This window comes from Pollachius pollachius (assembly GCF_949987615.1).
Source record: "Pollachius pollachius genome assembly, chromosome: 10".
NCBI classification, from domain to species: Eukaryota; Metazoa; Chordata; class Actinopteri; order Gadiformes; family Gadidae; genus Pollachius; species Pollachius pollachius.
Window position 1 is genome coordinate 746049 of NC_136943.1, and position 25000 is coordinate 771048.

Below are 25000 nucleotides of genomic sequence, written 5' to 3' on the forward strand. Positions count from 1 at the left end.
ACCGGCGGGCATGGCCATTAAATCAACCCCCGTTTAGCTGGGAACCAAGGAGGAGGGGGTCACAATCACAGCACTCTCTGGCTGGTGGGTGAAAAGCAACAAAACTGACCCGCGTGTTTGGAATTTTACAAAGACCCAAGTAGTAACCAGCTTATGATCCACAAACAAACATGTTTATTAAATCATGTTATATTTTCTGGACTCTATCCAGGGCCGTGGGACATTGGCTTTGAAAACAGATTGGGGATCGCTGATCAAACAGATTGGGGATCGCTGATCTCTTTCGGATAACCATTCAGGGGTCAACATACAAGGTGATCCCCCCCCCCCCCCCCGAATATCAGCACGATTGATAGACCGTGCTTCAGGAACGCCCCTGCTCTTAGACGGGTTGGTTATGTAAACAAATGATTGTTTGTTCATGTTAATCTCCACCGTTGGACCAACGAGTGATAACCAAGCTAACAAATACTGCATATTCAAATGAACCTAGCAGGTTGGGTCATTACAATTCACTTGAATTCATGATTAAGTCATAACACTTAACAAACCAAGCAGCCGTCACATCTATCATATCAAATACAATCATCTGCAATTTGGGAACCTTGTAATCACACTAATTGTAGCATGTGATTAATCTCGCGCTATACATAGAATCTAACATCGGCTGATTCATCAATAGTATACCATTAACTCGCTACACACTGAGAAAATGTTCTGTCGACGAGCACTTTCAAACGGGAGGGTAAAGCGATCGCTCTGAGACCATTGTGATCGTCAGACCGGCACTTCAATGGAATCCAGATAAACATCCCCCGCCCCCCCTCCCCGACCCACCAAAAAACTAACCCTTCCTGCTAGGCCCCCGCAGTGCTCTCCCCACCCTCCACCCCAGAGACCCATCACCCCCATCTGTCTGGGGGTAAAAGGAGGGCCTGGGGGGGGGAGCGAGGTGCCTTTGTGGAGATGCGCCGCTGTAATTAAGAATTCCACAGCTGCCTCTGCGGCCTGATTTGCATGTCTGATAATTTGCCACATGCCGCACGCCGCTCCTATCTCCCCATCAGGGCTTCATCGCCACGGCAGCCAGCGTCAGTAAGGCGGGATGGCGTGTGGGTGGCGGTGGAGAAGGCACCACACAGAGATGTTGAACATCGTGTGAAGATCTGACGGCGGCGTTGCCCTTTTCCAACAGCCCGCTATGTTTATTATCCCGTCGTGTAACCTGGTGGTAAGTGTGCTTCAGCGGCACCTTGTCATAATTAGCATCTGAGGGTATAGGGCTCTGCACACAAAAGGGACTGCATTACGTACGGCCTGTAAAGGTAAAGTACACACGCTCACTGGGTCAGACACCGTTCGCCTGGGCATGATGTCTATCAACCCAACCTGAACCAGTGTGCAGAAACACAAGTGGCCCTTCAAGAATATACCAGTGGTTAGATTATATTAATGGGTCTTGGATGATGTGGAGAGAATTATGCCCCAAAAGCTTTATGCTGTAGCCGTTAAATAAATGTACCAAGCAGTTTGCAATTGAATGGAAAAGGGTTGGTATGTGCAGAAAGCACCGAAATCATTTAAAAGGCTGAATCATATGTAAAAGCTGTTGTGAACCTATGGTAGCTTAAAACAGTAGGGTTGGTGTGTTGATGTGAGTGTGTTTTGGTAATAATTGCAGTTGCTTCCCTTTGAAGCACAATAATTCACCATTTCATGTGTGATGTATTACATTTCCGAGTTCTCATGTAACCCTACACAAGGGGCTTGTTTACACTTCGAACAAAACGGTTTCTTATCATGACATCACATAAACAAACACAGGCTGGGCCGTTCATAGCATTTCTGTTAGAAAACAGTTTGGACTGAGAGCGTTAAGACTCACCTTGATGCGGAGGGACTGATGGATATCGGCTGCGAGCTGTCCCTTCCACCATTGCAACTCCCTTTCCATCTCTCCCATCCAGAGAAAGCCCAAAGGATGAAGTTATTCCTGCTGAAATACAACGGTACATGTGTTTAAATACCCCAGCAGCTGACCGTCCACCCATACAATAGGCTACAATCCCAGTGGGAAGGTGGTTTAAGAACAACCCAAAACGTGCCCATACCAATGGATTGCCATGATGGAAAAACACACATTGTTGTCAAGAGTTGAGCGACACTCCAATGCAAGATGCATTTTATCCAAGTAGAGGATACAACATAAGTGCATGTTGATGTTGTTGTTTTTATTAATGTAGAAGCAGATGATTTCACCACAAATCATTTAGAAGTCTAAGGATTCTTAGCATCTGATCAGAAAGTTTACATTTCCATACCCCTCCTCTGACCACTTCCACAGGCAGGGAGGACCTCAGCAGCCCGCTGATGTCGTGTCCCTGGGTGGCCAGCGTGAAGGACCAGTACACCTTCTATACTGGTCCACGTTCTACTGGTAAAGAACCCACTATACTATATTTACCACACGCGTCTCATCCACTCGACCTCTACGACGCGATAAGAAGCCATGCCACACAACTTGCCATACTGGTAAAAACACTGCTCATAATAAGCTCCCCGGGGGTGAAAGACAGCAGAAAACAGCTCATCGTACTAGGTTAATCCACACTGGTTTTCTCCCATCAACAATCATCCTGGTAAACTTTTAGTCGCCATCGCGGCGTGCCACTCACCAGCCCGACGGGAAGCCCCAGACCCTTTGTCTCAGTCCCGCATCCCGGACGGGGGATTCCTCTCCGGGGAACTTGGTAATCTCCCCCGAAGGTCGGTTAAAACGTGGGTCGAATCCTCCGTCAGGCGGTCAGAACAACGCCACCACCGTACCGACTAACGGGCGCTTTGCTCCGGTGTTTTCCTAAAGTGTTGACACTTTTCCCAGCGATCTTCCCGTCCGCCGCCTCGGCGCCGCGCTAACAAAGTACCGCCAGCTGCTGCCGCGAGGGAGGCTCGTGCGCTCGACGTGGAGAAGAGCGGCGGTCATGGGAGTTGTAGTCCAACACAGGACTACGGTATCCGGACTGCAATCATTGGGGAAAGATACTGGAGAGTCCGGTTACGACGTCTGCGGGAAAGACCACCATGTCCAAAAGTAAATATAATTTATTTTTAATAGACATGCTAGTTTATGGGACTTTTAAGAGTAGAAAGTTCTGAATAGGCTAATCTTGTTTTATTCAATTATATTTTATTCAATTAGGAAATGTTATCTATTCATCTGTCTTTTTGATTTGTCTGTCCGTCCGTCTTTATGATACGCTGTCTGTCTGTATGTCTATCCCTTTTGGATTTTAATCGTTTTTAGTTTTAATTAGTACGTTTCTCCGTTCCCTCCAGGTCCCAAGAGCAGAGCGCCATCTGGTGTCCGGTTCTATTTGACATCGTCCCATGTGTTTCAGTTTATGCAGTTATGGTAACACACTAGACTTGTAGTCAAGACCGCCTAAACCAAGACCAAGACACTACCAAGACCAGAGGGTATCAAGACCGAGACCAAGACCGAGACCAAGGCCAAGACAGACTGAGTCAAGACCAAGACAAAGTCGAGACGAGACCGAGACGAGACCAAGACCGAGACCAAAAAAACCAACAACCTGTACTTAGCATGTAGTTACACTCTTAGCCAAAAATGTTTCAGTAAGTCTGCAAAGAACTGAAGCTTGCAAAAAAATATACGTCCCCTAAATAATTTATACCGCTAGCTTACCTCTCCGGGTGTCTCCGCTCCAGGTGTCTGGTGAACGTTGATCGTCCCGGCTGTTTCGGTTAGAGAAACTTTGCAATACTTGCATTTTGCAGAATGCTTCTTTGTTGCCCCTGGACTGCACATTTCTTTGTGTTCGGTGAATGCAAATTTAATGATGGCAGAATTCGCTGACAATATTATTACTACTGTAGGTCTGACTGAGACTGACAGCTACGACGTAAACCTAACGTTTCGCGCTGGCTACACTTGCGTCTTTTGATTGGATGAGCGCCAGTTTCTTAATCACAACAAAAATACATGTATGTCATTGATTGGTTGCATTTGAAAGGTTGCATTTGAAGGGCGTGAAAGGCGAAATAATTTAATGTTGCATTATCGAATATTGTGTTTTGTATCATGGACATTATTTGTTGCAAATCTCCCGACCACTATGTCGACCTGAGACCGCAAGACCAAGACAATGAGACCAAGACAAGACCGAGGGATCCGAGACCAAGACAAGACCAAGACCAAAGACGGTCGAGACTGTGACAAGACCGAGACCACGTAAAAGTGGTCTCGAGACCAAGACCGGTCTCGAGACCACGTAAAAGTGGTCTCGAGACCAAGACCGGTCTCGAGACATCCAACTCTATAACACACCTACACCCAAACATTTTGAATATAACAATGTGGTCAACCTATGGAAATCAACCACGTAAATACTGTGAAGCAATAGAAAAACACAACAAATAAGCCTAATTCAAATCAGCATTAGAATCGGTAGAAGTTGCTTTCTGATCGTCCTCTTTTAGAAAGTCCCGATCGGCATAGATGAGGAAGCCGGTGAAGGTGCTGTCCGTCCAGTACGGGTCGAAGAACAGGCCGTTCTGCCCGGAGTAGAAGATCTGCAGCCACACCTGGTCTCCGCGCCGCAGCTGCAGCACGGTGGAGCCCGACGCCACGTCGTTGTTCCCCGTGTTGGCGTCGAACGTCTTGATCTTGTAGTTCCCGTTGTGGACCAATCCGATGGCCAGGTGCCTGTTGGCCAGGGTGATGTCATAGGTGAAGTAGTACACCCCGGGGAAGGCGCAGACGAACTTCCCGCTGGTGGCGTTGTAGTGGTTGCCCTCGTTGAGCAGGATGCGGCCGAAGCGGATCGGCAGCCGCTCCTGGGGGTAGCTCTTGGTCATCGCCACGGAGAAGGCAGAGCGCGCCCTGCTGTCCCCGCAGCTGCAGCCGCCGGGGGCCCCGTCCTCGCCCGGGTCGCCCGGCGGGCCCTTCCTCCCGGGCTTGCCTGTCACCCCGGGGGTGCCCCGCAGACCATTGAACCCCCGGGGCCCGGCCTTGCCGATCACTCCCGCCTTGCCCTTCGGCCCCGGCTTCCCGGGATTCCCTGGCCTCCCGGGCTCAGCTGAGGAGAGCGATCGGCGTTATGGTACCTGACGGATTCATGCACATCGCTGCAGTAAACACAACACGTTAAGACTGTGAGATGGATGGACGCCTCACCTGCGTCTCCCCTGTCTCCCTTCTCTCCATCCTTCCCATCCAGGCCATCTCTCCCTGGGGGCCCTTGTGCGCCCATCGCCCCTGGAGATCCAGAGGCTCCGGGTTGCCCTGCAGGCCCCTGAGGGCCCGGAAGACTGCACACCAGCTGGGAGGAATGAATGGTGAGGTTCCGTCCCCTCCTGTGCGTGTAAGACGGTGGCTGGCAGGATGTCACGGACACCAAACACAGCAGCATGCATGTCTGGAGCGTAACTCTCCCTGAGGAAGGTAGAGCACGGGCATTGACATCTTTGAGGGTGGACTATGGCTGGCCGGTGTTAAAGTTGGGTCAATATGTATGACCAATTATGTGCATAAAGCGTATGTTACAAAAGTGGGACGACTTGCAACCCCCGAGCAAAGCAAAGGCTTGTATGCAGTGTATTTACAGAAAATGTTATGATTCATTCCATGCAATCCCCTGATGCTGCATAACAATCTAAGCAGTGCAAGAACGGGTTGAGGGCGTAGCAGACGTACAAGAACATAGAGGCTGTGATGCATATCAACTCACCAGTCGGAGAACTGTAGGCGGTGGACATTCTGCAACGCTACTCTGTAGTTCTCTGCCAAGTTTCGGACATGATATTTTCCAGTATTGGGGATAGATAACGCTGGTGAGGTAGAGCATAACAAAGACTCACCAACAGTGAATCATGAAAACCCTAACTTCCGCCCTGCTGAAAACAGAGAACACTGCCAGTAAAATACTTTGACAGTGATGTCATGTGTTTCTTCCGATAGCTATCAAAGTGCCCCACTTTGATAGCTATCGGTGTAACAAAGCCCTAAACTGCGTCATTGTTTAAGCAAGTATTAGTCATCATAATCCATATCAGAGGTTAGATTAATCTCGAAGTGAGTCACAAGATGGCGAGACACTATTAATTTTGATGGGGTGAAACTGCTTTGTTCTATGACTATTAACAGATGTGTATGTGCTGTAGCAGGCAGCAGAAGGGGGAAACAACAGTATAAGGGGAACATAATGCATGTGTTAAGTCCTTGCATTAAAGCATGGACTGCCGATATACTGAGCGTTTTTTTTTAAATATGTTGTAGATGGAAGAAACAATGGGCATATGACATACAGAATGGAATGTACCACGAGCTTTGGTATCCACTTTACTCCACATCCATTTAAGGTTGGAAGTATTGCTTTTACTTCTGGTGCTTTGGTCTGCTCTGAAGGTATAAAAGAAAAGATGATCAATACGTTAAATCTGAGCGAATGGTAAAAATGACCCTACAGTCAAATCCTTCAAAACAGACATTGGTGGAGTCTGTTTCTAATTACCTCAAACTTCCTGGATTAGATTTGATGGGAGATGACCTATAGCAGTGCGGAGTTCATGAATCACTTGCCCACGCAGTGTCGCTATTCTTATATAATACCCCTTTTCAAAAATTGCATACGTTTTAGAGATGCTCCATACAGCTGGCCATTGATTCGAAAACACAAATGAGTAAAAGGTTAATTTTACAAACAAATTTATTTCAGTATCACAAAATTTGAATTATGGCCTTTAATGAATATGTAGTTGATATTTACAAAGCGCACGAATGGAAATTCCACATTTACCATGGAATGATGACTCCTAAACAAAAGAAAGCCCAACAACAACGACCATCATCATTCGGCCATAACAGCATAAACAAACATTTTAAAAAGGTCTCTAGACTGTGTGGTTTGGGTTTGCCGTGGGTCATGTGAGTTAGGCGGGCGCTGAGCGGGGGCTGCCCCACCGGCCGACACTACAGAACGGGGGACCTTTTCCCCGGGGGGGGGCCGGTACCCTGAGGCCCTGCAGAGGAGGCTCAGGAGGGGGGGTGCAGGAAGGCGAACATGGGGTCGTCCTGGCGGCCCCGCTTCATGCGGAATGCCTCCATCTCCTCCTCCGTGGGCTCCTTGACCTCGTGCAGGCTGCTGTACGGCCGCTTCCTCTCGTCCAGCAGCATGATCTCATCCACGCGCTTCAGCCGCTGGCACTCTGCATCCAGGGCCTAGGAGACAAGGAGACAGGGAGCAGGTTAGGAGAGGGGACAGGGCGAGGGCCTAGGAGACAGGGAGGAGGTCAGGAGAGGGGACAGCGCGAGGGCCTAGGAGACAAGGAGGAGGTCAGGAGAGGGGACAGGGCGAGGGCCTAGGAGACAAAGAGCAGGTCAGGAGAGGAGACAGGGCGAGGGCCTAGGAGACAGGGAGGAGGTCAGGAGAGGGGACAGGGCGAGGGCCTAGGAGACAAGGAGGCGGTCAGGAGAGGGGACAGGGCGAGGGCCTAGGAGACAAGGAGGAGGTCAGGAGAGGGGCAGTGCCAAGGAGACAAGTGGTTGACGCACTCAGATAGGTGATCATCATCCTCATCATCTTCTTCTTCCATGCACACGTTAATTTATTTATTTGGTTAGGGTTATGGCCAATCATTTAAAAGATAAATGATGAAAACATGAATAAATCAGATTTGTAAGCCTGTTGAAACCGAATTGCAAACTTATATTGCTATATCATCAGTTTTTTTATATATACAGTTGGTGCCAAAGACTTAATCAAATTGATATGTATTATCAAAATGATTAATAGAAATATCAGGCAAAATAATCGCAATTATAATATTTGTCATAATCATGCAACCCTGACACACACAGCACTGCGCGCCCACAACCACACACAACCACACACCCACCACATCATCCACACACACACACACACCACATCATCCACACACACACACCACATCATCCACACACCCCCACCACATCATCCACACACACACACACACCACACCATCCACACACACACACACACCACACCATCCACACACACACCCACCACATCATCCACACACACACACACACCACACCATCCACACACACACCCACCACATCATCCACACACACACCCACCACATCATCCACACACACACACACACACCCACCACATCATCCACACCATCCACCCACCACACCACCCACACACACACACACCATCCACACACACACACACACACACTACCTTAATCAGCTTCTCTTTCTTCTTGGCCTCGTTGTCTGATTCGCTGTCAGAGCCGTGCTTCTTGTTTTTCTTGTTCTTCTTTTTCTTCTTCTTCTCCTTCATCTTCTCCTGGTGCATCTGCGAGAAGAAGTCACTTTGGCTTGAAACAGGTCGTCCTTGGGAGAATGATATTGCTTCACGTTTTCCAACGGAAAGCTTTTTAATTACAAGTTCCAAAAGTACAAAGTTATGTCTCCGATAAATTGGTAAATGGACAGCGCCCTGACTAGCAGCTATAAAGCCATCGGTTCAACGATAGATAGCATAAAGACAGCAACAAACTAGAGCCAGACTGATACTGGAGACCGATATTAGGAAGTAAAAGATTATCGATACATCAGCTGATATTATTTTCTTATCAATGAGCGCTGCGGTCTGACTGATACTCATGTGAAGTAAAGCGGGCGTCCTATCGGGCTGGAGAATAAACACGGTTCCGATGGGGGGCTTGGGGGCCGTGTGAAGCCCCGGGGAGGTGACTGGAGGAGCTCCGCTCTCAGGGCCCTTACCTCCAGCAGTGTCTTGGGCTCCTCCTCTTCGTCCTCCGGTAGACCTTCGTCAAACGGAACGCAGGCCGAGGTGCTCTGCAGCGGACGAGACACACGGTTACACCATTGATAACGCCGCCGAAGGTAGGAGTGGCACCCCTTTCACCCTGGGCCGCTGGCTGGTGCAGGTCTTAAACAGTACTTGTAGTATTTGTGACAATGTCCAATGTCAAAAAACTGTGCTGCTTCTGACAGTATCTGACTCCAAACTAAATGACATACATTAGGAACAGTGAAGTAGTAATTAATTAGCCGGAAGCACAGAAAAGTTGTTATAAATCATCATTTGTTTTGTACTCAATTATTATCAATAAACTAGTCCCTCATTGGTTCTAACGGTGATATATATATACATACATGAACCAGACAGCAAAAGAGTGAATCCACTTACGGCTGTGTGGATCCCCGCAGCCCCCGTGCAGTAACTCTGCTTGACCATGGAGTGGCAGCATTTGTACCCCCAGTAGCCGTCCCTCCAGTAGGACCCCCAGATAAACTGAGGCAGAGGAACCGTTCATTAAAAGCAGATCAGAACATGTCCAGAAGCGGCGTTGCGGTGCGTTCCCTGCCGTCGGGTCTGTGGCGCGGTGCTTACGGTGTGGTTGTTGATGGTCACGTCCTCCTCGTATTTGGAGCGGGCGATGGCCTTGTCCAGGCCCTTGATGACGGCGCCGTGGCGGGAGTACTCCACGTAGTCCTCGGTCTGGGCCAGCAGCAGCTCCCGGGGGGGGGCGTCCAGGTGCTCCTCTCCGCCGTACTGTCACACACACGCCCAGGTGAGCAAGTGAAAACTCGTTTGTGCTCCAGAACACGTCCTGGTCAAGTAGACGGGGCTAGCATTATGGGGCTAACTTTGAGGCGTTTGGGGTGAATTGCGCTATCTCTATATCGTTGATAATGGGAGATTGCAGGCTGGAGTTCATGAATCACATAGCAAAAATAAGTAAAGGTTAATTTTACAAAAAAAATATTTCACCAAAGCGCAGTATCACAAAATGTGAATAATGGCCTTTAATGAATATGTAGTTGATATTTACAATGAGTACTACTTGTTGTGTGCTCCAGAACCCATTCTTTCATGTAGACATGGCTAGAATTATGGGGCTAACTTTAAGGCTTTGGGGCTTGATTGCGGTAACTCTGCAGCCGTGTAGAGAAATCTCATGTAAGAATATGTTTTTAAGTTGGGCGGTGGTCAGATAAACAAATAGTTCTTAATGTGCGCTGGAGCTAGCGTGAAATCGTGAATCTTGCATATTGCAGCGCAAAACCCCACAACACCAACCCCTTGCTTGTGATTGGTTGGAATACTATTTATTTTGGTTTGTGATTGGTATTACCATTTGTTTTTGTGTACGATCTCGGGGCATAGGCTGCCTACAGAGATGGGACCTGCTTATGGGGCGGGCAGCTAGCGGATCGTGAGGAAAAATGAATGTGATCCGTTATGTTTCGGCCTAAAAACACTGATACAACCTTTAATGGGGGCTGGAGCTAGCTTGATATCCCGAATCTTGCATATTGCCTCTTTAAGCTGACAGCTTAAAAGCCATGAAGCTGCGGGTGTTAGAATAAGGCGAGTCGTCAAAGAGTCAACGAAGAGGAGAAGGAGAAGGTGTCCCACCCGCTCCAGGATGGTGTCCTTCTGCTTCTCCTTGAAGTCCTCCTTCTTGACTTTGAAGGACTGGTGCAGCAGCTCCAGTTTGGTGGGGTCTGCCTGCAGGTGCACCTCCGACCCCTTCTCATAGGCCTCCCAGGCGAACACTGGAACACAGCGCACGGCCACGCCGTTAGCCAGGGATACCACGCACACACTGCAGGGCTACGGTTAACTAGTGCTCTGTTGAACCACTGGAACACAGCGCACAGCCACGCCGTTAGCCAGGGATACCACGCACACACTGCAGAGCTACGATTAACTAGTTACTACTGGTTAGAGACTTAAGTGTTTGGTAACTTACACTGAGTCTGGGCCATGGTTATGGTGTCCCCTGAGTAGCGCACAAAGTTGTCTCCGGCGAATCCCACTCTGCGGGAAATCAAAAGAGGAAAGCATTGGAGATACGGTCGACAGACAATACCACACAGAGCAGAAGAGACCTGATGGACAGTCAGTCAGTCAGTCAGTCAGGCAGTCGGTGACTCACTCGTCTGGGTTCATGCCGGTGTTGTAGTACGGATTCTCCCTCATAGCTCGAGTCTTGGGGTCGTAGTAGGCCGAGTTGGGATCCAGATTCCTCAAGTACTAGAAAGAATTCAATAGAGCACAATTTACATCACTGACACCTGTAAGGGAAGTCCATATATTATTGGCTACCGATTGAGGAGTGGATTAGGTGAAGGCCCTGTGAGGGGCCGACGAAAAACGTGGACAAAACAGTCCAAAGATAAATAAACAAAAACATATAAAAATCTGCTGTTTACACCCCTGTGCCCTCTGTCCTGAGATTCAATGCCATACTGCCCCCTACTGCGGCGGAAGTACAATTCCAATAATCATAATAATATAATATATATATAATACTATATATATATAATACAATAACATAATATTATAACAATAGTTTATTTGTTATGAGAGACAGTGAGAAGGTAGGGTTTCACCTTCTCACAGGTCCCTTAAGAGACGAGACCAGAGATGAACCCCACTGGAGAGACTGAAATACAGTCTTACCTTGGCGATGTCCTCTCGGATACGCAGATTCCTCACGGTGATCCGTCTCTTGGAGTCAAAGTTCTGCCCAGGCATGTCGATATCATCGGCGTATTTGTCCTCATCCTCATCCTCGCTGTCGTGTTCCCGCTCCTGTGAGGAAGAGACCAGAATGTAACGAGGGACTGACTCCACTCAACCTGGAGGACGACATCTCAGCAAGAAAGGTCCTCAAGCATCTACAAGGATTAGTGGTCAGACAAGCAAGGTTTATTTGACTCAGGTTCCGCTTGAAAACATATACATTATATATGAAGGCTAAGATTTGTCTGAATGTAATTTAGCTTAAGGGAGCTTAAACTGGTTAGGCCCTTCATGCTGATACAACGTTTCCAACAGTGTTTTTGGTTGACCGCTGGTTTGAGTCTAGACTTACCTGATCCAGTTTTCCTGAAGCCAGCTCATCCTGAAGCTTCTGGGCCTTCAGGGTTCTCTTGGCCTGGGAGAAGCATCAAGGAGGAAGATTATAGATTATCAATTTTAGCTCTATGCACGCATCAGGACATTAGTAAAGTTTCTGTTTACATTTTCCCAGAATATTTCTAATCTTGCAGACGATTCCTCATCGGAGATGGTGTGGTGCTCGACAGGTTGAACGGGGGGATAGGGCCTGAGGCTGCAGGTGGAGCTTATCTGGTCTACAGTGTGATGGGGCCTGAGGCTGCAGGTGGAGCTTATTGGGTCTACAGTGTGATGGGGCCTGAGGCTGCAGGTGGAGCTCACCTGGTCTAAAGTGTGATGGGGCCTGAGGCTGCAGGTGGTGCTCACCTGGTCTACAGTGTGATGGGGCCTAAGGCTGCAGGTGGAGCTCACCTGGTCTACACAGTGTGATGGGGCCTGAGGCTGCAGGTGGAGCTCACCTGGTCTACACAGTTTGATAGTGCCTGAGGCTGCAGGTGGGGCTCACCTGGTCCACTTTGGAGTACTCCTCCACGATGCGCTGGTGGTCCTCGGGGTCGTACCCGTTCCAGCGATCCCTCTTCCCATCGTAGTCCAGGGACAGGTTCAGCTGAGAGTGCTCATCCGGAGCTATACCCGAACCCGTGAACTTGGCTCCCACTTTTCTGGGCCGCTGGTAGGTAAAAATGGAGCACAAATGAAGCCTTCATTCTTGTTACAAATGTGCCACTTTGAACACATCGATGCTCCCCTGTGTGTTGACAGAAGGTCAGGTTTCTAGATCAGCATCATAAAAAACATTTGTTTTTGTTGAGAACGCAGTTGTTTACCTCCAAGCAGTCCTTCTTCTTGTGTGTCACCGCACCGCAGTTTTCACACGAACCCTTGCGGAACTTTGTGGAAATTGGTTTCTGGTGACAGAATTAAACATGAAGCTTTTAGTTTACAAAAAGCTGGACCTTTCCATACACAATATCTGCTCCATTGTGATCTGGCCACCATCTCATGACAACAACTGACCTCATCCACCCCCCGCTTGTACCACTGTCCGATGGAGGAAACATAATCTTCTTCCTCTTCCTGGGGCCTCTGATGCTTAAGCGTTGGTCTCTTGGACGGGTCGATGTACCACGGCACAGACGAAATGTACTGGGGGATGTGAGGGTTGATGTCTCTGGAAGGGAGAGCCGGTCAGGTCAACACAACAGTAACGACTAGGGAAGCTTATATCCCTCTCCCGCTAAAACAACCTATACATTTTCATCTAAAGGTGAGTTTATCGCCATTAAATACAATCAGATCCGACTTATATTCTTATGAATGGGGTACACCATGAAAGGCATTGTTACCCCCATCCTTACCTCCATGTCCATGTAGATAGATAGATAGATAGATAGATAGATAGATAGATAGATAGATAGATAGATAGATAGATCTAATGGTGAGTTAATCGCCATTAAATACAATCAGATCACACTTATATTCTCATGAATGGGGCACACCATGGAAGGCATTGGGACCCCTATTCGCCCACGTCGACCTGCTTACTTTCCCTCCTCGTCCACCTCGGCCGGGGCGTTTCCCAGCTTCCTCTGCTCCTCCAGCTCCTTCTTCTTCCTCCAGTCCTCGCGGGTCATCTTCTTGGGTTCGTCCAGCCCCAACATCGCGTCCTGCCCGGCCTGCGAGGGCCCTTCTTCCGTCATGACTGCGGGTCTGGAGCGGTTTTAAAAACAGAATGTCGTTATCGTTACAGTATACCCTTTCATCATCCTATAAAAGCAAACCGTATCACGATTCTTTTTTGTGTATTGGACCTTTAGTCGTGCAAGACGTTCATAGGCTAACTGGTGCTAACACGATGGCGACTTCTTGCATGCTTTGATGGCTTTATGTTCTTCAATTAGGATAACCCGCTTTTAATGATTGAACAATCAGTATAAAAAAATATAGTTTACCTTTTCGGGATTCCAAAAAACACTGGTTTTGGGTAGTTGAAGGGGGTTATTTACTTTCTGATGCTAACTGATGTTTTGATTACGCAGACGGAGCAGTCGTCGCCATTTTACGTTTTGTATTTCGTCACCAGAGAACTTCTTCGTGGGAACGCGAATCCGTGGTGGTGAGGGCGCCCCCTACTGGACACTCTGAACTCTCACTGCTGAACAGGCCGGAGGAACTGCTGTTGGCCATTTTAATCTTCTAGATCTGATATTGATGGTGTATATGCTATCTGAATTATGTATTGTTCATTGGATTGGGATAATTAAATAAGCCAGAAAAGGGTACCATAGAATTTGATTAAAATGCTACTGTCGTAAAACTTTACTAACACATAGATTATTCTTGAGCACAGTACAGTTTGATTTAAACATTTCTCTGCAAGATTTACCCAATGAGGAAAGGAGTCAACAATGGATGAAACTCAGTTGGTATTGTGCTTACAAATATTATACATGACAATGTAAAAGACTATTGAGAAGTAAAAAACTCAGTAACAAAATGGTAGGCCTACATTACCTGCATGTCTATTAAGTGTGGTGACCAACTGATAAATATGCAGTGTAAACTAGAAGTGCTTCATTGAAATATTTCCCCCAAAAACCTGCAAAGGCAGTACATTCTTTTGTTTTTACCCAACACTCAATTACTTTATAGGTTTGATCATTATTATTTTTTACAAAGACATTCAAATCCCGTTTCCACTGCTTTGACATTGGTTTGAAATCCCTTGACCATATTTAATACCTTTCTAAAACCGTTTTAATTGAAGACAAAAGTTTGTGTCCGAGTAGATAACCGAAAAACAGAGATTATCATCTACATGGCCACCACAGCCATAAAAAAAGATAAAGGTCAACTAACCATGACTTTCCCATCAGAAATAAATAATACTTTATACTCAAATGGATTGAGAAAAAAACCCAAGCAGACATGACCAAAAACAACTTAAAGCACAACAAAATATCTGAAAGACGCTCATCTTGGAAAACACAAGTCAACAACCTGATGGAGAAGCTGCCTGTACAGAAGTATGGACAATAATCGACTCCTCGCTATCCCATCGCCCAGTGCTTGCTTTGGCCAGTCTATATTTGGCTGCTGTTTCTTGGATTATGTGGCAAAGGGATTTCAGCACCATATCACAGATTTCAAATCGTTTCAATTGTTGAATTTAAGTACAAGGATATCTGTAAAGTAGATGTAAAAAACTGACCGCCATGTAAGATAAATCTGATCCAGGGAAATTTGGGTAATTTAAAAAACAACACCTGCTTATGAAGAGACTGCTTATGATGGAACTGCTGATTTCTGAATCTGTAAGAATTGTATTTCAACAGCGCTCCGAACCAAACGCCCGGTAATTAGTGTTGAACAGAGATCGAGGTTGCCGTTTCAAAAACCATTCCCTCTGAAATCGTTCCCATAGCAACACGACAATGTCTGCATCGTTAGCTATGGTGTCATCGCTAAGCACTGTGTCCTGCAGCAATCACTGGCCTGCCTGAGCTGTTTTAAACCTACTGGTTTGTTGACTCCTCCTGGGAAAAACAACATTTTACATTAAATTTGTATTTCAATGGTTTATTCTCGCCCATCCTTGTATGAACCAAGCAGTTGTAACCTCTCAGTTTTAACATTGAACGATGAAAAACACGATTCTGACGACGCTTGTACTCAAAAAGACAAGTCAAAAACTACAGGATAGGATGGCCATGTGATGACAGTAAGTGACAAGTTGAGGTTTTCTCATCATTTTTTTTGTACTCCGAACATAAAAAAAAAGGCAACAAAAAAATGTAAACAACTTTTTGAGAAAAAAAACAAACAACATGACAGCACCAGACAGAAATAAGCATATCAACAGTTAGTATAAACGGGCCGATGGGGTGAGTTCCTCGGGCTATAGCACCAGTACACCTCCCGCAGTCTAGTCCACGACCCCAGGGGCCGGGAGGCTGCACAGCACCCCCACATGAAGGCAGCGTTGCATTCAACTGCAGTACCAAGTGGATAAAGTCTCAGACATCGTCCCTTCCCCCATCCTTGTCCCTCCTCCAAAATAAAATGTCTACGCGTCGTGGCTGATGTCATTTCTTAGGAATGCTTGGTCAACTTCAGTCAAAGGAAGAGATCTGTGGGTGGATGGACGGATGAACGGATGGATGGGCTCGGCAACTGTCACTCATCCTCAACCCTCCCCCATTCGCCCATATCACTGCCCTCCACCTCACCGTCGTCTTCCTCGCCCTCCACATAATCCTCCCATGAGTTGCATACCTCCCCATCTTCATCCTCATCCTCCTCCTCCTCCACCTCTTTCCCACCATACTGTGGATTATTGTCCTCCTCGTCCTCCACAATCTCCATCGCATCATCATCATCATCATCGTCCTCCTCGTCCTCCTCATCTTCCTCGTCCTCCTCATCGTCATCCTCCTCATCGTCGTCATCCTCCTCACCACCGCCCCCTTCCTCGTCCTCGTCGTCCTCCTCCTCCACCTCCCCGTCATCCACCTCCTCGTCCTCCACCTCCCCGTCCTCCACCTCGCCCGGGCCCTTGGAGGAGCCCTCCGGGGAGGAGACGGGCCCCTCGGAGCCGTCCGACCCGTAGGCGCGGCCGGTGGGCAGGAAGCTGGAGGTGGCCGTCTTGGTGTTGATGTAGAGACGCGGAGGGGGAAGCGGCTTGGCCGAGGCGGCGGCGGCCAACCCGGCGACCGACCCCGCGGTGGGCTGTGGGGCGGCGGCGTTGGCGTTGGCGGCGGACCCGGGCCCCAGAGGAGCCCCCGTTTTAGGGAAGGGAGACGGGCCCATCGCGGCGGGGGGCACCGGGGCGGTGTACTCGCGGATCTCTCCGGGCTCCAGGGGGTCCGGGCCGCAGGGGTCGTGCTCGCTGCAGGACAGCTTGCCGTCCAGCTTGGAGATGAACAGCATGCCGTCCCGGTGCTCCTTGCAGTAGGAACTGGGGCACATCTCGCAGAACGAGGCCGCCTCTTTGCCGCACTCGTCGCACTGGTGCCAGGGACACTCCCACCGCCCTAAGGGGCACAGGACAGAAGCGTCACGCAACACGCCAAACAGGACAGAAGCGTCATGCAACACGCCAAACAGGACAGAAGCGTCACGCAACACGCCAAACAGGACAGAAGTGTCACGCAACACGCCAAACAGGACCACAACCGTCACGCAACACGCCAAACAGGACAGAGGGTCACGCAACACGCCAAACAGGACAGAGCTTCACGCAACACGCCAACAGGTCAGACGACCCACTGAGGCCAGGTCAACCTCCTGGGTACTGCTCTTGAACACATTCATGATAGGGCTGCACGCTTATGACAAACATCATCATATTACGATGATATCAGCAGGTTATCAATGAATTTCTTATTCTATGACACAGAATAATAATTTATAGTATATCAATAATAAAGCACTTTCCGATTTGTAAAGGTTTGCAATTTAGACAAAAGTACAAAAATAGTTCATGTTTTTACAAATGATTTACTTTCCATAAATGAATGACATGAAAAACACGACGTAGGTTAAAATGCACTCATGGCTCGGAGGGGCTAGACAGGCATGTCTTCAGATCGTCCAGCCTCCCATTCTAGGGTGGTTGGGAGTTGTGAAGCCACAGCCGGCAAGGAGACCGTCTAAATGGATGACCTGTATAACCACACGTCACTCGCCTGCCGGTCTCTTGGCCAGGTTGAGGCAGTCTGCGTGGTAGACCTTGGGACAGCCGGGCTTCTTGCAGGACACGATCTGGCCCGCGTCCCCGCAGCTGAAGCACTCGTCCTCCCTCTCTTTGGTCAGCTCCGGCTTGCTCTTCTTCTTCATGGGGAGCTTCTTCTTGCCCTCCCTCAGCTTGAGCTTCTCCGCCGACGGCTGGTTCTGCGGGAACAGGGATAGAACGTTCTAGGAGATCAGGCGGGGAAGGATTTTTTGTTGTGAAACCCCAAAGGCATGCCAAAGGTACAAAACGGGGTGACTCATGCTGTCCGAAGAGGAGCAATACTAGTGCGTTTTCTGCCGTTAAAGGGGGGATATCATGCCACCAGGTGCGAGTGTGACTAGCCATTACAATCTGTTTGAACATCGGGGTTTCCCAGGGGGTGTGTCCACCAAGATGTATGATGGAACCAACTAACTGCGGTGACGTAACAGGCCTGTACCTTGGGCCGGACCCCCAGGAACCCGCTGCAGTTGGGGGCTCCACACTTGCAGACCGTCTTCCCGTTGCCCAGACACTCCAGGTTGTAGTTGAAGGTCAGCTCCACACCTGTTTCAGGGGCGGTTCATACGGTGAATAAGCGCCACACCATCTTCTGGCAGACCATCGTTTTCGTTGTGCATTGCAATCAGTAAACATAATTTCGACTTTGCCAGCATCAAAAAATAAGACAACGAGGAGGAGGACATGGGACGGACCTTTGGGGATGTCCTGGATGGCGAACAGCCCCACCCGGGTGTCCCCGTTCACCGTCCACTTCTGCGTCTCACAGTTGGGCTGGCAGCAGTGGTTCATGAAGCGCGCCTGGTTCCCCTTGGGCCCCGCGTCGATGATCCGGTCCTACGGGGGATTGGGAGAGAGCGTTCAGATCCACAATGCATCCTAGAGTTGTTCCCATACCGATACCAGCATCGGAAATTCCCCCCATACAGCCCAAAATGCAGTATGGGGTATCGGCAGTGCATCAATGCGCCGATCCGATACATCACGTGACCAGCTCATTTACTACATACAATGCTAGATGCTGTAGCGTTAATACTCTCTATTGGCCGATACTAAAGTTCAGAAATGGTAATCGGTATCGGGAATGAAAAAAAAAAAAAATGGTATTGAACAACTGTAATGCATACCAAGCTTGCAACAGGAACGTCTTAGTGAGCCACCAGCACGTAGCCATGAGCAAATGATGAGGAACGCTGACTAATACATATTTAATTGCCGAGCGTTTCAGCAGGGAACACAAACTCACGCTAGAGGCAGGAAGGGAATCAGAACTCATGCTAACAATATGGTTTAATAACAGTAAGGTTTTAAAGTTATTTTGGCTGGTGAATGTAATTACCAGAAAATGTCCACTGCTGGAAATACCCTAAAGGTATGAGCGTATTGCAATAACAACGAAACACGGCGATTTGAAACTTAAATTAAAGTAGACAAATCAATTAGTACTACAGTAGACGGAATTAAATATGCATTCACTGAATCAGATATAGCCTAGTCTGCTGAATAAGCTCTTGCTGATAAAATTAATGTAAACATAAAAAAGGAGCTGACCTTGTCCAGTGTAAGCATGTAGAAGTTACAGATGTCGTTCTCCTGCGCGTGCCGGATCCTGGCGCGACACTCCTCTTCATCTATCACCTCCCCGACGTACTCGTTCACAAAGGCTCCCTGGGGACACAGGAGGAGGGAGAACACTCAGAGCCAGGGACGTCCTACGCTAAGGTTCATCTCAGTCCGCTACCTTGAGTCCCTCGAATCCCCAGCCTCCACGGATGAGCTGCCCTTAAGCAAGGCACCTGAAACCCCCAACTGCTCCCCGGGCGCTGCGCCGCGGCAGCCCACTGCTCCGGGGTGCCGGTGTGCCCCCATGTGTGTGGACGTCTGTGTGTGCCCCATTGTGTGTGCCCCCATGTGGGTGCCCCCATGTGTGTGGACCCCATGTGTGTGTATGTGTTCACCGGCTACCCGGATGGGTCAAAAGCAGGGAAGAATTTCCCCCTAAAAAGGGATAAATAAAGGATAACTTAACCTAACTTAACTCACCCATCATATGACAAAGAGGGGGGGGAATCAATTCATGAAATAAAAAAAACAACCAAGAAGGTTACCAGCCCCGGGAACTTGGACTTTGTAGCCGGTGTTTACATCCGATTCCAAGCAAAAGAAAGTGAATCCGCATCATGGCGACTCCCTCGTACCTTCTTGATGTCGAAGATGGCCCTGAGCCCCCAGCCGCGGGCCAGCGTCCTGAAGATCTCCACAGGGGAGTACTGCCGCTTGGTGTAGGCCTGGTTCTGGCAGCGCTCCCCGGCCACACACACCTGGGGGTGGCACTCGTACATCAGCATGCGGTTGATGCACTCCGAGTCGACGCCACACGGGCTCTCATCCGACACCTTGCAGTTGCAGCGCGGGATCTCCGATTGGTCCGCCGTGATGAACTGCACCTTGCCGATTGGTCGGTTCACCTGGGGAGAAGAAATAAAAGGAAAAATAATAAAATAGTAAAAAATATATATAGTTACCAAAAACGTAGACTTAAATTGTATCCTGGAAACACTGGAATTACTTTTAGTCGCATACATATTTTATTATATTTATGGATTATATTCATATGCATATACTTGTGGTTGAGATTTTAGTGTGGTTTTCATTCAATGATTTTCTGTATAACTTCATTAGGTTCAGCTTGATTCAAATCGCTGGGTCTTCCGAAGGGAGGGCTCTGGCCGCAGTACCTTGATGTGTCTGTAGGGCGGGGGCTTCTTGTCGTTCTTCCGATCCTCCTGCAGCTGTCTCATCTCCTTCTCCGCCGTCAGCTCTCTGAAGCGCTCCGCAGCCACCATCAGGGCTGGAGGGGAGACAGGGACAGCTCAGGAGAAGCCCTTCAGACGCGCTGCTCTGTCCACTCAGGTACTGCCAGTTACACTAACATAGTCTTATACACTGACATTATACACAGAAAATCACTCCTAATGTTCGACCAAAAAATAAATAAGTGGACCTGCTTTTCTGACCGGTAGCCACTCAAAGCGCATTACAATACTGCCAAACATTCACGCACACATTCACACACTGACGGCGGCCATGCAAGGCGACAGCCGGCTCGTCGGGAGCAGTTAGGGTTAGGTGCCTCGCTCAAGGACCCCTCGACACTCAGCTAGGAGGATCGAACCAGCAACCTTCAGGTTACCAGCCTACCTCCTGAGCGTCTGCCGAGTCATATAATCCTTTACAACCCGAGCGTCCCATAAACAACTCTGCGTACCTTTCTTGTAGATGGCGTCGGCGCCCTTGCCCATCTTCTCGATGTTGTGCGTGTCGCCCTCCATGTATGGGAAGACCCTCGCCTGGTAGGTCCACACGAAGTCCTTGGAGCCGAAGAACTGGACGGGGAACTCTCCCACCTCGTGCTTCAACCGCAGGATGTTCTCCGGCACGTCTTTGGCCAGGCAGACCTCGGCAGGCCACCACCTGATCAACGCACGGGGGGGGGGGCTACCATCAGAGACCCCGAGAAACAGTCTAATGGTCCACCATGTTAACTAATGCAGACTAAGAAGAAGTTTTTCCCCTTTTTATTTTATTTAATCCTCTTTTTTATCTTCTTACTTTTCTATTATTATTAAACTTTGCACAGCTGGGAGTTGCAGTCGCAATCCACATTTCACTGCTTTTTGTTCCACAAATTACGCATGTGACAAATAAATTCTCGAATCTTGAATCTTAGCCAAATTTCGAAGCCCAAAGTCCCAGCCACAATCAGAATTGAACGCGTTTATTGGTGCCTCACATCCAAGTCCAACAAAGTACGCTTGGGCAAACCAACATGTGTGATGTTAACATCCTCACACACACTGGCGGGGTTAACATTGAGCTCAGCCTCAGAGTCCAACAGGCTCACACAGAGTGGATTAGCGCCGTTTATGACGTCAATTAAGATAAGATGTTCTTTATTAATCAAAGACATTCGCCGGGAAATTAGCAGTAAAGCAGGATCCAAAGTTATATCCTGAACATCCAAATGACATTCCTCTAATGCCCTGGACCAATTTTTCTGATTTAAGTGGCAACACTCAACATGAGTAAAATAAGCCGACCATACTGTTCCGGTCACCCGGATACAGGGAGATGAACGGAGGCCTTACCTGTAGCGAGCCCATTTCACCCAAAGGATGTCCTTGATGCGCGGCTTTTTCCCGGCCTTGCAGTCGTTGCAGAACCAGCTGCCCTGAGGCATCTCGATGTTCAGACACTCCTGGTGAAATGCAGCTGGACAGGATTCACAGCACAAGAGACTTCCCCCTGAAGAGAGATCCAGTGGAGCGTTTAACGAGAATCACACATCTACTATTGAGTCATCAGCAGATGCTTTCAGCGGAAGGGACTTTGATTTCTTTATTCAACCTTTGCCAGGCGTCATAAATAAATGAGGTAGGGGTTAGACGTGCATCCAGCTAAAGGGCACAGGATACAGGTAGTGACTATTCGGAGGTTCGAACCCAGAACCTTGTGACTGGGTCGTCCAACACTAAACTACAAACTACATTGCCCTGCCCCCACTACTCCACGTCACACATTCATCACTCTTGAGTGGAAGAGTTGATATGAGTACATCTCTTCCCTCCCCCCTCCTGTGCAGCGGCCCAGTGCTGACCTTCAGAGCAGACGAAGCACCAGCTGACGTTGATGTGCTCGTGGTTCTTGCAGCCCTTGCGTGGCGTGAAGTGGTTGGGACAGAGGAAGCTGTTGTTGGCTAGCACCAGGCTGCCGGCAGGCATGCAGTTGTCGTTGGCGTGGTAGGCCACGGGGCAGCGCACACAACGGGCCAGACGACCTGCGGAGCCACAGGGGGAGAGACAGTCAGCCAGGAGGGGAGACCGTTAGCCATGAGGAAAGACCGTCAGCCATGAGGAGAGACAGTCAGCCAGGAGGAGAGACAGTCAGCCAGGAGGAGAGACCTTCAGCCATGAGGAGACAGTCAGCCAGGAGGAGAGACTGTCAGCCAGGAGGAGAGACAATCAGCCAGGAGGAAACAGGAGCACCAATATCACCCGTTGGAATCAAGATATTGCTTTGACGATTTTTTAATGAGCTGAATGTGTTGTCGGTATCAGTATGTTGTTGATTAACGCCTTGTTCACACTACATGCATCCGTCGACGAACGGGGGCTTTTTGACGTATCCATGTGTTTCTCCGGGTTATATTACAAAGGCGATTTCATTGGACAGTGTCCTTGCGTATATTTGCATAACGCAGACTGATTGGCCGACGGATCCGTCGCTGCCAGAAAAGTTGAACATTGCTCAACTTTTTGACTCGGGCCACGGATCCGACAGAACGGACAGACCCACAATGCATTTCGGGAGCGCCCCATGCAAAGTCAATGAGACCCGTCGATGGACGGAGGTAGTGTGAACAAGGCGTAAGGAGTAAAATAAGCAATGCTTTAATAATAATTGTCATTATGTCGACAAATAAGTATGTTTCATGTTTGACGCTGTATGGTTACCGAAAACATAGATTGTATCCCGGAAACACTGGAATTACTTTTAGTCAAACGTACTTTATTATAAAGATATGTATATACTTGTGGTGGACGGTTTACAGTGGTTTTAATCTGACAACTTTCCGTCTGACTGCTCTCCTCTGACTGCGTTGTTCTCCTGACGCCCGGCGGCGGCCTACCTTTGGAGCTGGAGAGGCTCAGCGGGTTGGCGATGTGGCAGGCCAGGCAGACGTGCAGCGAGCAGCGGAAGCCTTTCCCCTGCGGCTGGCTGGTGGAGGAGGCCATGACGCAGTCCGTGTGGTAGAACTTCCCACACATGGGAATCACGCAGCGCTTCACGGCGCTGCCCGGCTTCTTGCACACGTAACACGCGTGCTCACCTGAGAGGGAGTCAGAAACACGCTTGGATTTACTTACAGATTTGTTTTTTCACGAATCCGGTTACAAATTTGCGTCAGTTAATAAGAGCTTTGGATGTCAGAGAAAAATGGCGTTGAAAATAGAAACCAATATTTGCTTAATAGGGTATGTAATCTTACACACTGCTCCTCCCAGGATGTGAAGACATGGTTGCAATGCTACTTACAGATCGAGTGTTTAACTACGACTATTTGCCAAAGCTTTGCGGGAAGGGGGCAAGCATGTACTAGCTTTCATGCGTCTATGCTGGACACAACATATAGCGAATCTCATCCTAGAGCTTTTTACACATGCACTCCCTGCACTGAAGAATAACGATAAAACAAACCTAAGACAAAGGAAGTTAGTCTTTTGACCACAGACCGTCGTGAAAGTGAAACCGGATACGTTCATCAACTTGCTTGTGGAGACGAACTGAACCCCTTAAACAATGGGAGTCGACGCACCTGAGCTGCATTCACGACACATGAACTTCCTCTTGGGAGCGACGGCCAAGCCCAGACACTGCGGATGGAAGGCTCCGTAGCACTGGCCTTCACACAGGACCAGATCCCCAGCCCGCTCACACATCTACACACACACACACACACACACACACACACACACACACACACACACACACACACACGAGAGAGAGAGAAAGGGCGGTCATTTGTCGATGTGCTTATGAATGAAGGGCGTTCAGAGTCTCTCGGGCCGACGGATCCATGGTCTCACCTGGCACACGTTCTCCTTCAGAGGGGTGGTACCCGCTCTCCCCCTGACGTCGGCGTGGGAGTGGAAGCTGTGGTTCACCCCGGGACTCAGCCCCTGAACGGAGCGGGAAGCAGGAGAGGGTGAGGTGTGCTCGGAGGTTTACTAAGCTCTCAACCATCACACACCGTTGATTTAGCCAACGCTTTTGTACAAAGCGACTGACTGATTGAAGATATTACCCAAAGCAAGGATGAGTCATTTGAATAAATACAAATTCATCAAATGAGCAAAGCAACTGGTTTGGAGTGCTGCTTTATAGAAACAAGAGATAGTTATATAAATAGAGCGATAGAGATAGACCTAGATAGAGCGATAGAGATGAATGGGCCATTACGGACATCATTTGGCCTTAAAAGCATGCTGACCTGGGGTTTGGTAGCAAGCGTCCCATTGGCCAGGGTTGGCCCCTCCTCCGAGACGCAGCCCTCCCCCTCCATCTTGGGCGTCCTGGACCCGGTCGGGGGGGAAGGCTCGGCCGGGAGGAAGACCCCCGGCGGCCCCCCAGGTCCTGGGGGGCTGGCGGTGGTGCTGGAGGGGCTTGCGATGCTCGGGACGACCGGGTCTTCCTTTATTGGGTCGTCCTGCACAGAGAGACACGCTCGTCAGGGGTCAGAACAGAGGACCTTTTAACA

At 48.9% G+C, this 25000-nt stretch overlaps 4 protein-coding genes across 4 annotated transcripts in view; all 4 read right to left on the reverse strand.

The window, feature by feature from the left end:
- Positions 1-2884, reverse strand: part of ccnjl (cyclin J-like) — a 17708-nt gene extending 14824 nt beyond the window's left edge. Inside the window, exons 1-2 of the mRNA XM_079745190.1 lie at positions 2676-2884; positions 1886-1996 (exon numbers count right to left, since the gene is read on the reverse strand). Coding sequence (XP_079601316.1) covers positions 1886-1963 — 78 coding nt within the window. The 5' untranslated portion in view covers positions 1964-1996; positions 2676-2884. The remainder of the gene's footprint in view (positions 1-1885; positions 1997-2675) is intronic.
- A 1451-nt stretch (positions 2885-4335) lies between these two features.
- Positions 4336-5896, reverse strand: c1qtnf2 (C1q and TNF related 2). The gene is made up of 3 exons (XM_079744719.1): positions 5751-5896; positions 5198-5455; positions 4336-5099 (listed from the first exon to the last, which is right to left on the reverse strand). Exons 1-3 carry the CDS (start codon positions 5776-5778, stop codon positions 4444-4446), a joined length of 942 nt encoding a protein of 313 aa, XP_079600845.1. The 5' UTR covers positions 5779-5896; the 3' UTR covers positions 4336-4443.
- Positions 5897-6694: 798 nt separating this feature from the next.
- slu7 (SLU7 homolog, splicing factor) lies at positions 6695-14018 on the reverse strand. The gene is made up of 15 exons (XM_079744195.1): positions 13901-14018; positions 13494-13658; positions 12966-13119; positions 12776-12856; positions 12454-12618; positions 11923-11985; positions 11508-11639; positions 10981-11078; positions 10795-10862; positions 10458-10597; positions 9429-9590; positions 9225-9329; positions 8795-8869; positions 8247-8363; positions 6695-7240 (listed from the first exon to the last, which is right to left on the reverse strand). The coding sequence occupies exons 2-15, from the start codon at positions 13646-13648 to the stop codon at positions 7055-7057; spliced, it is 1701 nt and encodes a 566-aa protein (XP_079600321.1). The 5' UTR covers positions 13649-13658; positions 13901-14018; the 3' UTR covers positions 6695-7054.
- A 345-nt stretch (positions 14019-14363) lies between these two features.
- Positions 14364-25000, reverse strand: part of LOC307082031 (histone-lysine N-methyltransferase, H3 lysine-36 specific-like) — a 19506-nt gene continuing 8869 nt past the window's right edge. Inside the window, 14 exon segments of the mRNA XM_079745441.1 lie at positions 14364-16981; positions 17636-17840; positions 18122-18228; positions 18378-18519; positions 19234-19350; positions 19881-20150; positions 20421-20533; positions 20951-21156; positions 21831-21987; positions 22340-22519; positions 23372-23572; positions 24059-24182; positions 24330-24422; positions 24734-24949. Coding sequence (XP_079601567.1) covers positions 16125-16981; positions 17636-17840; positions 18122-18228; positions 18378-18519; positions 19234-19350; positions 19881-20150; positions 20421-20533; positions 20951-21156; positions 21831-21987; positions 22340-22519; positions 23372-23572; positions 24059-24182; positions 24330-24422; positions 24734-24949 — 2988 coding nt within the window. The 3' untranslated portion in view covers positions 14364-16124.

What these genes read in the sequence shown, in the direction of transcription:
- slu7 (XM_079744195.1), bottom strand. Translation starts at nt 13,648, where the DNA reads ATGACGGAAGAAGGGCCCTCGCAGGCCGGGCAGGACGCGATGTTGGGG. An exon ending in GAGGTGGACGAGGAGGGAAA is followed by an intron (nt 13,120 to 13,493) that starts GTAAGCAGGTCG and finishes TCTCCCTTCCAG; the next exon opens with AGACATCAACCCTCACATCC. An exon ending in ACCGGCATGAACCCAGACGA is followed by an intron (nt 10,863 to 10,980) that starts GTGAGTCACCGA and finishes GATTTCCCGCAG; the next exon opens with AGTGGGATTCGCCGGAGACA.
- c1qtnf2 (XM_079744719.1), bottom strand. Translation starts at nt 5,778, where the DNA reads ATGTCCACCGCCTACAGTTCTCCGACTG. An exon ending in CGCCTACAGTTCTCCGACTG is followed by an intron (nt 5,456 to 5,750) that starts GTGAGTTGATAT and finishes TACCTTCCTCAG; the next exon opens with GGAGAGTTACGCTCCAGACA. An exon ending in GGGAGACAGGGGAGACGCAG is followed by an intron (nt 5,100 to 5,197) that starts GTGAGGCGTCCA and finishes CGCTCTCCTCAG; the next exon opens with CTGAGCCCGGGAGGCCAGGG.